Source organism: Pan paniscus, chromosome 8 (genome assembly GCF_029289425.2).
Source record: "Pan paniscus chromosome 8, NHGRI_mPanPan1-v2.0_pri, whole genome shotgun sequence".
NCBI classification, from domain to species: domain Eukaryota; kingdom Metazoa; phylum Chordata; class Mammalia; order Primates; family Hominidae; genus Pan; species Pan paniscus.
The window spans coordinates 36,132,180-36,143,849 of record NC_073257.2 but is presented as its reverse complement, the minus strand read 5'-3'; the positions used below and the strand labels follow the sequence as shown (position 1 = coordinate 36,143,849).

Here is an 11,670-nt window from a genome sequence, read left to right as displayed (position 1 = left end):
GCTGGTCTCAAACTCCTGACCTTGTGATCTGCCCACCTTGGCCTCCCAAAGTGCTGGGATTACAGGCGTGAGCCACTGTGCCCAGCCTCATATTCAGTTATTTTATAAAGAAAAATTAGTACACCATAAATTACCTTTTTTTTTTTTTTTGAGATGGAGTTTCACTCTTGTTGCCCAGGCTGGAGAGCAACGGTGTGATCTCAGCTCACTGCAACCTCAACCTCCCGGGTTCAAGCGATTCTCCTTCCTCAGCCCCCATAGTAGCTGGGACTACAGGCACCTGCCACCACGCCCAGATAATTTTTCTATTTTTATTAGAGATGGGGTTTCACCAATGTTAGCCAGGCTGGTCTTGATCTCCTGACCTTGTGATCCGCCACCTCGGCCTCCCAAAGTGCTGGGATTACAGGCGTGAGCCACCGCGCCCGGCCTTTTGTTTCATATTTTACACAAAAAGGAACTGTTCAATTATTTAGAAAATTCAATTGTGAGAAACAAGGCTAGATAAGGTTTTACTGTAAGTTAACTGATGACAGTGAACTCTCCCTGACCTTTACTCATAGAATCATTGTCATTGACCTAATTTACAACAGGAAGAAATACATTTTTTTCCAACAGCTGTTCTGATCTGATTTACACTACTTGCCTTGGTCCCACTGACCAATGACATAAGCTTGCAGCCAGTATTATTGAACACAGCAGTCGTAACTCATGCTTGAAATCTGTTCAACATTTCCTTCTCAACCAGGCTACAGAGAAAACAGTCACACTAGGAATTGCTAGAGACTGGATGTGGGATGGCAGTGACCCCCAAAGCAAAACAGAGCAAGTCATTTTGGAGAAGGCAACACCTTCAAGATCACAGCAGATTAGTGAAGTTCTATTTTTAAATAATTACAGTTGACCTGGTTTCTCAAGATGTTTGGAAGATGACAGAAAGATAAAATCAATGAATTCTCATTTTTGGTTTCAAAAACCATTTTGTCAGTTACAGAATTCAATACTGCAATATCTTTTTCTATTATTTGAGTTTAAAACGGCATAATTACTTTGTCATTAATAATTCCCAGTACCTTTAGAGTCAAGTTATTTTCATTTAATTTCACATCCTCCAACTAAATATTTTCCAAAGCTCCATTTCCCTTCAATTAATTCCTTCATTCAAAAATTTGGCGGGGTGTAGCGACTCATGCCTGCAATCCCAGCACTTTGGGAGGCCGAGGTGGGTGGATCACTCAAGGTCAGGAGTTGGAGACCAGCCTGAACAACATGGCAAAACCTCGTCTCTAATATTAAAAATACAAGGCCAGTCACAGTGGCTCACGTCTGTAATCCCAGCACTTTGGGAGGCCAAGGCAGGCGGATCACGAGGTCAGGGTATCGAGACCATCCTGACTGACATGGTGAAACCCCATCTGTACTAAAAATACAAAAAAAAAATTAGCTGGGCGTGGTGGCACGCACGTGTAGTCTCAGCTATTCAGGAGGCTGAGGCAGGAGAATCACTTGAACCTGGGAGGCGCAGGTTGCAGTGAGCCAAGATCATGCCACTGCACTCCAGCCTGGGTGAGAGCAAGACTCCATCTCAAATAAATAAATAAATAAATAAATAATAAATAAAAATACAAAAAATTACTTGGGTGTGGTGGCGGGCACCTGTAATCCCAGCTACTCGGGAGGCTGAGGCAGGAGAACTGCTTGAACCCGGGAGGCGGAGGTTGCACTGAGCCAAGACCACACAATTGCACTCCAGGTTGGGCGACAAAGCAAGACTCTGTCTAAAAAAAAAAAAAAAGAAAAAAGCAATTTACTGAGCACTCGCTCTGCTAGGTACTTGGGTTTGAACCCAGGGATTCAACAGGGAATGTGCCTATTGAGCTTAGTAAATTTGGGAAATCAAACTGAATTAAATGTCATCTAGTTTCTCAGTGCCTCTTTGAGATAGACATTCTAGGGATGTACAAAAAAATGACATCTGAACTTAGGATGTAACAAATAACTAATGTGAACATGCTACATACTTGAATTTATCCAGTACATTTACCTACATATCAAATTATCAAACGTCCAAAGGATTACAATCTATTTTTCTTCCCTAATGCCTTTCTTCCACATGAGCACTAAATATCATGGTAAAGTGCTAATGATTCTCAAAATGCAAAACTTGGAAAAAAATTGTATAACTTTTTTTTTTAGGAAGAGCACATAAGATAAACTTGAACAAAGTAATGAAATTATCTCCAGATTTTCTTTTTCAAGGCTGAGTGTGTGATTCACACCTGTAATCCCAGCACTTTGGGAGGCTGAGGTGGGAGGATTGCCTGAGGCCAGGAGTTCAAGACCAGCCTGGGCAACACAGGGAGAACCCCCGCCCCACCGACCTCTATGAATAATAAAAAATTAGCTGAGCATGGTGGTACATGCTTGTAGTCCCAGCTACTCAGCAGCCAAGGTGAGAGGCTAACTTGAGCCCAGGAGGTAGAGGCTGTAGTAAGCCATGATTGTGCCACTGCACTCCAGCCTGGGGGACACGACAACACCCTGTCTCAAAAATAATAAACAAAATGTTAAAATTAAATTTAAAAACAGGACTGGGCAGGGTGACTTATGCCTGTAATCCCACCACCTTGGGAGGCTGAGGCAGGAGGATCACTTAAACTCAGGAATTTAAGACCAGCCTAGGCAATATAGTGAGACTACATCTCTACTAAAAAATTTTTTTAAAAATTAGCTGGGTGTGATGCTGGACGACTGTTGTAGCCCCAGTTACTTAGGAGGCTGAGGTGGGAGAATCACTTGAGCTCTGAGGTTGAGGCTGCAGTGAGCCATGACTGTGCCATTGCACTCTAGCCTAGGTGACAGAGGGAGACCCTGTCTCAATAAAAACGTAAGAAAAAAGAAAAGAAATCAGGACTTGGAATCCTAATTTGAAACTGAAACAGAACACAGAAGAAGCTACCTAAAACAGTAATAGGCTTACAGAAGGCTTTTTAGGAATTCTTGTGTGTTCTACTCATACTTGTATAAAATTTTAAGCATCTCCAAATGTTATACAGCTCTAAATCAAGTGGAGAAAAGGGGTAGCCAGGTAATTCAAGTAATAGAATTTCTTTCTTCCCAAATTACTTACTGAAGCCATGAAGCAAAACTTACCTACACAAAAATCCAGAGATCTGTGATTAGTAAACATTTAAACCGTTGACAAATTCTTTCCTTGATATTCAACGGCATCCTTCCAAGAATGTGGTTAACCAATGAACTCAATCAAGTTCAGTTGTGTCTATGACTGTGATGTCTAAATGACTAACTGAAAAGTAAAATATCCAAAATAGCTGCTTTTCTTATGCATTACACATACCCCAACATTATGCACACAGGTGCACCAACTTAGTCCATTTGTGCTACTGCAACAAAATACCTATAATTTATAAAGAACAGAAATTTGTATTTCTCACAGTCTGTTGGCTGGGAAGCCCAAGATCAAGGTCCTCGCAGGTTCCACATCAGGCGGAGGCCCCTTCCTCACAGATGACACCATCTAGGTGTCCTCCTGTGGCAGAACGACAGAACAGCAAAATGGGCCTAAGCTAGTTGCTTCCAGACCTTTTTATAAAAGGCACTAATTCATTCATGAAGACAGAGCGCTCATGCCTTGAATCACTTCCCCAAAAGCCCAACCTCTTAATACCACCATAATGGGGACGAACACATGAATTTGGGGTGGTGGGACACATATATTCAAACTATAGCATGCACTTTTCAACATCTTAAAACAGATTCCCGTGGTCTCAAGAGGCCAGACTAGACAAAAATTAGGGCATCTCTTTGGTTACTCTTTAAAACGTTAAACTCTATACTGAGAGTGAGTGGAATACAAAAGTATGACATTTAATTAGACATTCTGCTGGCTGACACAAAACTTACACTTCCTTTTTCATTAGCCAATAGGTACAGCTACAACTGTAGACACAAATTATAATTACAAATAATGAGAGTAATTTCTTGGATTACTCCACTTTTAAATTATATTTTATTCAGACTTATCCTTTGAAATTACTCATGATTAGCCTATCCTCTTCATGTGAGAATTTAGGAAACCTCTCTATTGCTGCGGCATCTTTATGGAAAAAAAAAATTGTGTACATGCATACGTGCAAGAAAGTTTCCTACAAACATCACAATTTAAAAACCACTCTATCCAAAAAGGCATTGTAAAAGTATAATTTTGCATTTTATTCATTCATTCCATCAGCTGGGAATTGCTCTATTGTACAAATACAGTTTTGTACAAAAAAATCACAAAATGTTACAAAATAAAAAAAGTACAAACTGCATTACTTAATAAATATGACTAAAAGTAGTTAAAGTGGCAATGAGATTGATTTTAAGTTGGAAACATTGTTTGACCCAGCAAACCATACAAGCTCTGTTTACAGACATTTCTACATTAATACAGGGCAATCCTATTTTGCCTTTTGAAAGAATGTAAAGAAATATTAAGACTGTTCTCCTGCTATAACTGCCAAGGTTGGCTCCAGACATTTATGCCATTAGTTTATAAATCTCTTAGCTGGATTCAAGAAGTTATATAAAGCAGGAGGCTTATCTTGTCACAGAGTTTTATACCATGTTAACATTCTCTTACAACAAAGTGACAAATGTAAATAAAAACAACTGAGAGCACCAGACAATCTACTCTACACATCAACCAGGGTACAGAATAATCATTCTGCCATCAGCAAATATCAGACTTTCATTCAAGTAAGACCTGCTACTATCCCTTAAAAGAGGAAAAACAAAACAAAACCAAAAAAAAAAAACACAAAAAAACACCTTCCCACAACCTTCCATTAAGTAATTTTCTTTAAAAGATTCGCCATTTCTAGAAAAATAATGACTTCCAAAACAACAGCTCTGTTTCATCAAAATGGAATGGGCCAAACATCTGGTAACAAGAATGTATCAATATCTATTTGAAATAATTATCTAAGAATTGTGAAATTCAAATTTCAACAACATAAAATAACTACCAAATCACAAACTCTGTTCAAAATAATACATTTCATATAAAGCACTTCTCTGGATTTACGCCTGAAAGCTGTTTGTCAAAATGGAACACGTCATAGACGAAGGTACACCAGTTTTTAAAAATGTTGTGCAAAAATACATTTTTATAGAAAATAGACTACCAGGAATGAACAAATTTACACTGTGAGAAATCAGCTTGCAAATTAAGTAATGCTCACTTTATACAGCAAATTATAAATAGCAGTAAAATCACCCAAAGCTATCATGAAACATCATTTAGGTGCCCAGCAACCTCCAGCTCTGAGAAAACATTCAAAAAGATGATTAAGGCATTACACCTACAGTAAAATCTACTAGCAAGTTTGAAAGTGCTATTACCCTGATTAAAGTTCATGTGATTCTCCAAACACAAGTTATATATGCAATTATTCCCAGGGTGTAAGGTTTTGAGACATTTCAAGAGCATGCATTTTGTTCAATATACATTTTAGACAAGGATATGGCCATAGATTTGGCAAGTTCTTCGTCGCGTTTCCTTTGCACTTGAGTTTGTTTGCACCAGTTGTCGTACTCTGGGTTAGGATAGGAGTGATCAAATACAGCATCATAGTGTCCGTTACTGAGCCAACTGAGCCAAATACTAGGCCTCAGGGAATCCTCTGGGCCCAAATAATGAATCATGGTAGACACCGTGGGACTCTCCAGCCTCCCTCCAGTAGTTAAGTGGATATTCACATTCAGCATCTGCCCCATGGCCAGCAACTCCGGGTACCCGGCCCATGCCCCGTCTTGGGCAGCAGCGATGATAAACTCCCCCACGTCGCCCTCAATCAGGGGGCTGAAGTGGTCGAGATGGTCGGCGATGTAGTGCACCGTCTGCTCCCTCAACTCCCGGTGCAGGCTCTGGTCCCCGTACACCGTCTTGCTGACAGCTCGGTAGAGGCAGTTGCCGTCTGGAATGATGTGGAATCGGTACTTATTCCTCTGCCGCAGATACTTGTCCTGCTTCTCCACCTCGGCCAGGTACAGGGCCAGCTTCTCGTCTCTGGGATCCGACCTGGAGACGATCACCGGCTCCGCCGCGCTACTTGGGGCGGCCTCGATGCTCCGGGCGGGGGGTGCCTCGGCCTCTGGGTCGGGCCTCCGCGCCGCGTCCCCACCGGGCGCGTCGCAGCGGTCGCCGCCCCTCTCCCAGCCCCTGGGGCCCCTCTCCGCCAAGTGCTCTTCGCCCCACGGACCGGGGCCGGGATCGGGGCTCCCCGGGGTCGCCGCGGGGCCTCGGTGCTTGGCGGCGGCCAGGGCCTGGCGGTGCTCGCTCAGTCGGAAGTTCCGATCGGGCCCCTCCCGTGTCGCGTCCAAGCCCGCGGGCTCGGGGCAGTCGGGCCGCAGCAGCTCCTCCAGGAGCCAGGCCGAGGAGCCCCGCCGCGGCGGGACCGGGGCTGCGGGCGCCGGGGCGAGCAGGAGGCAGCGGCCGCGCGGGGCAGCGGCGGAGCCCGCGGCGCCGGGAACGGGATCGGGCCCGTGCAGCAGGAGCCTGTCGGCGCCCAGGGCCCGCACGGTGATCTGTGCGGTGGACGTGTAGTGCGGCGGCAGCGGCGGCTTGCAGGACGCGCCGGGCGGGCCGGCGGCGGCGGCGGAGGCGGGCGCGGCGGCCCCGGACACCACCTCGAAGCAGGAGGAGAAGGCGGGCATCTTGGCGGCGGGGACAGAGGCGGCTTCCCGGTGCTCGGCGGCCGCGGCGGGCTGGCACTCACCGGTCTCGGGCTCGGGCGCGGCGCCGGCGGCTCCCGGGGGCTGCAGCGAGACCTTGAAGGGAGTAGCGGCGGCGGGTGGCGCGGGGGCGGCGGCCGTGGGACCCGGGGCCCCGGCGGGGTAGTGGGTGCAGACGCTGCTGTAGAGCTGCATGTCCCTGCCCGCCGCTCGGCCCCTTATAGGCGCGGCGAGCCCCGGAGCGGGGGACACACCCTCCGGGCCCGGGGGAGGGGGCCGGCGGAGCGCGGTGACCCAACGGCCCCAGAATAGAGATGTGCGAAAGGCCGCCGGCCGCCGCGAGTCAGCAGCCGCGAATAGCGCCCGGGTCCCGGCCAAATTCCTGCTGCGCCACAGCGCGGGGGGGCGGGGACGGGACGCGAGCTCGACCCCTGCCGGTGCGCTCGGCCCGCAGACCCGGGGCGCCGCGCCCGCTGCAGCTGCTTCGGCCCGCGGCGGCCGCTGGGGACTCACGGAGGAAGCCGCCCGCCCCGTTGGAGCGCGTCCCGCCGGCGAGGAGGAGCGCGGTGCGCGCGGAGGCCCGGGAGGCGGGGCCGCGGTTGTTTACCTCAGGCCTCGCGGCCGCGTCACGTGGACTCACTGGAATGCGCGGCTCTTTGCGGCGCCCGATTCAGCCGCGCCTGCTCGCCCCGCCCACTCCGGCCCGCGCCCCGCCCCCTACCGCGCTCCGCCGACGTCACGGGCGTGGCCCTCGGCGCGCGAGCGCGCGCGGGCGGGGCGAGGCCCGGGGCGCGGAGGCCTGAGCAGTCCTGGGATTCCTGGCTGGGCCTCCCGCCCACGTGACTCCCACGGACCGCTTCCCCCACCTGGACACTGGTTTCTGCGCTGCGCCACTCTCCTCAGCGGCTGCAGTGGATGCTGCGGGATGGGAGCTGCTTGGGGCGAGTTAGCATGCTCGGAAAGCTTGCGTGGCAGGAAAGCTTCCGGCATGGGTGTGGAGAACGGAATGCTGCCTTAAAGTCTGTTTGGCCTCTGCTGGTCATGGGCTACCATCCCTGCTTGCATTCACTACTGCCTCTTTTCTTTTATCTTTTTAGAGATGGGGGTCTTACCTGTCTCCGAAGCTAGAGTGTAGTGGCGCAGTCCATAGCTCACTGCAGCCTTGACCTCCCGGGCTCAAGCGATCCTCCCGCCTCAACCTCCAGAGTAACTGGAAACCACAGGTGTGCACCACCGCACCCGGCTAATTTTCTTTCTTTCTTTTTTTTTTTTTTTTTAAGGCGAGGGTCTCACCACAGTTGCCCAGTCTGGTGTCGAACTACTGGCCTCAAGCTGTTTCCCGCCTCGACCTCCTAAAGTGTTGGGATTATGGGTCCTAGCCACCACTCGTGGAACCACCGCGTCTTTTCCTTTTTTTTTTTTTTTCTTTTTCTTTTTGAGGCAAGGTCTTGCTCTGCCTTCCAGGCTGAGTGCAGTGGCGCCATCATGTCCCACTGCGACCTCGACCTCCAGGGCCCAAGTGATCCCCCTTCCTCAGCCTTGCCTTGGGCAGGGATTACAGGTGCCCAGCTAGTTTTACCACTGTGTCTTTTCTATGCGTTTCCTTGGACTCACCGGCAAGGGTGAGTCCGCTAGTGGATTCTCTTGCCTTGCTAAGACAAAACCAACTTTGCACCTCTGACCTATGGCATTTGGCAAATATCTGGCTTGGGGGAAAGCAAGGAAGCCTTTTAGGCTTTTATAAACAAGCTTTCTCAGAATACCAAATGCAGTATCACTTAGGGCCCTTTGAGAATAGGTGCGAATGCTAGCCAGAGGTCCAAAGCGGTGGAGAAAGTCGTGACCTGCATTCCGGGGCAAGATAGACTATAGAAAATACTTCTACCGAGTCTTTTTGTAATACCCGCCTTTGTAAGGGAAAGCCAGAGGTAGTGGGAGACTTTTGCTATATTCTGAGCTGTGATCAAATGCTAATTAACAGGGCCTAAACATTCGAATTGAACCCAGAGGTTGTCCTAACATTTTAGAGATAGGGAGACTGAACCTGTAGGTGATGTAGGCTGTACTCCGGTCCCCACCTTTCCAGTGGAATGTGAATTCCAGGAATTGAGAGACTTGGGTCTTGCTCTTATATTTCCATCCCCTAACACCGTGCCTGGCCCATAATTGGACCTAATTAATATTTACTAAGTGAATGAGTAGATGGAAAGCGAGTTTCCAAGGTTTGTCAGACAGTGGTGAAGCCAAGATTACTATCCAGGTCCCTTGACCCTAGCCAGGGCTTTTAATTATCTTTGGGCAGTATGACTGGCAGGGTCCCAGCTCAGGTCACTCCAGCCGCTTATGCAGATTAACTCAGAAGAGGGTAAATGACTGTCTAACTTTTCAAATTCTGGTAACTACCCCATTGGGAGCTTGAAGCTCTCATGGCTAATTAGAAAAAGGAAATTACCATTCTTGGATTTCATCACTGATTTGTTGAGCATCTGTTGCTCTGTGCATGAAGCACTTCACGCTTAACTCTTTCATTAGCTGGTGTTCTGAAACAGAAGACAAGACTGTTAACAAGGCCGTCATCAAATAATATTTACCATACCCACCACGTGCCTAGCAGGACTAGCATAACTGGAGCCAGAAGGGAGATAAGGAAAATATTAGAATTTAAACCCTAAAGCAAGAGTAGATATTAACAGGTTAGGGTAAATGCAGAAAACAGCAACAACAACAACAAAACACTAGGTCCACAGAAGACACACTACCTCTGATGTACCAAGTTAGCAGCAGACAAAAACAAAGAGGTGAAGATTTGAAACATTAACATATGAATGCATTTTTAAAAATCTTTTTAGTTTGTCTGGGGGCAGTGGACTGTGCAAGACTGTGTATTGGCAGTAGGAATCCTTGTCCACTCTGTATCTCAATGTGGAAAGGCTTCCTGGAGGAGGTGGTACTTCAGGAAACCTTCAAAGCAGAAATGATAGCAGCTTTGGAAGTGGATGTTGTTTTTGGCCCTTGGAAGCTAAGAGAAGACAAGGCCTTGCAGGTGACAGCAAAGAGATTAGGGAGGCAAATCTGATTTCTCGTGAGTTCAAATAATTATCTATAATGTAATTATGTAATTAAAATTAATATGCATGAAAATTGCTACATGATCAGAACGATTGAAGAGTATAAGTTTTCAGGAAGTGAGTTGTTTTTATTCTGATGGTTTCCGTGACTGTTTTCCCTTCCTCAACTGTAAGCTCCTCAGAAGGGTCCCAAAACTTAGCATAGAATAACTTGTAACGTTTTTGCTATATACTGTATATTAAAACATGGGAAGACTATAAATGTGATTTTTTTTAAAAACTGTGCAAAGAAGCTGAATCCTGTGTCTTTAGATAAACATTAAATACATCCAATTAAGCTAGAAAAAACAATTCCTAGGCTAGGAGCCATGGCTCATGCATATAATCCCAGTACTTTGGGAGGCTGAGGCAGGAGGATCACTTGACCCCTGGAGTTTAAGAGCAGCCGAGGCAAATAGCAAGACCCTGTCTCTACAAAAAATAAAAAATAAAAGAATTAGCCTGGCATGGTGGCACATGCCTGTAGTCCCAGCTTCCTGGAAGGCTGAGGGGGAATAATTGCTTGAGCTCAAGAGTTTGAGGTTGCAGAGAGCCATGACCACACAATTGCACTTCAGCCTGGGTGACAGAATGAGGCCCTGTATCAAGGGAAAAAAAAGAAAAGACAGACAGACAGTAGCAAGTGTTGGAGAAAATGTGAAGTTAAAATCTTCATACGTTGCCTGTGAGATTGTAAAATGACACAGATACTTTTTAAACAGCTTAGCAGTTCCTCAAAATGTTACACATAGAGTTACCATATGATCCAGTAATTCCACTTCTAGGTATATAACCAAGAAAAATAAGAACATATCTCCATACAAAAACTTGTATATCAATATTCATAGTAGTAGTATTCATAATATCCAAAGAGTAAAAACTACCCACATATCCATCAAATGATGAATGGATAAACCAAGTGTGATACATTCAGACAATGGAATATTATTCAGCCATGGACAAAATGAAGACACATGCTACAATATGGATGAATCTTCAAAACAGGCTAAGTGAAGAAAGCCAGATGCAAAAGGTCACATACTGTATAATTCCAGTTATATGAAATGTCTAGAATAGAGAATAGGCTGAGGTGAGGAGGGAATGTGGAGTGACTGCCAAAGGGCGTGGGTTTCTTTTGGAGTGATCAAAATGGTTTGAAAATAGCTTATGGCTGTTCGAGGGGCTCATGCTTATAATCCCAGCACTTTGGAAGGCCAGGGTGGGTAGATCACTTGAGTGCAGTAGTTTGAGACCAGCCTGGGGAACATGGCAAAACCCCATCCCTACAAAAAATACAAAAGTTAGCCAGGCATTATGGCACACGCCTGTAATCCCAGATGTTTGGGAGGCTGAGTTGGGAGGATCCACTGATGCTGGGAGTTTGAGGCTGCAGTGAGCTGTGACTGTGCCACTGCACTCCAGCCTGGGTGACAGAGGAGACCCTATCTCAACAAAAAAAGAGAGAAAGAAAGAAAAAAGAAAATGGGTTATGGCAGGGCAAGGTGGTTTATGCTTGTAATCCCAGCACTTTGGGAGGCTGAGGCAGGAGAATCACTTGAGCCCAGGAGTTTGAGACCAGCCTGGGCAACATTCAAGACTCCATCTCTACCAGTAGTAATAATAATAATAATAATAATAATCAGCTGAGCGTGGTAGTGTGCACTTGTAGTCCCAACTATTCAAGAGGCTGAGGCTGGAGGACCACTTGAGCCCAGGACTTTGAGACTTTGAGATTGCAGTCAGCTATGATCCTGCCACTGCCTTCCAGCCCAGGTGACAGAGCAACACCTTGTCTCCAAAACAAACAAACAAACAAACAAAAAGT

General features: G+C 46.7%; 1 protein-coding gene across 1 annotated transcript; it reads right to left on the bottom strand.

Annotated features, from left to right (window-relative positions):
• Positions 1-4,209: 4,209 nt before the first annotated feature.
• OTUD1 (OTU deubiquitinase 1) lies at positions 4,210-7,336 on the bottom strand. Its single transcript, XM_034930115.4, has one exon. The coding sequence runs from the start codon at positions 6,931-6,933 to the stop codon at positions 5,485-5,487; it is 1,449 nt and encodes a 482-aa protein (XP_034786006.2). The 5' UTR covers positions 6,934-7,336; the 3' UTR covers positions 4,210-5,484.
• Positions 7,337-11,670: the final 4,334 nt, after the last annotated feature.

What these genes read in the sequence shown, in the direction of transcription:
- OTUD1 (XM_034930115.4), bottom strand. Translation starts at nt 6,933, where the DNA reads ATGCAGCTCTACAGCAGCGTCTGCACCCACTACCCCGCCGGGGCCCCG.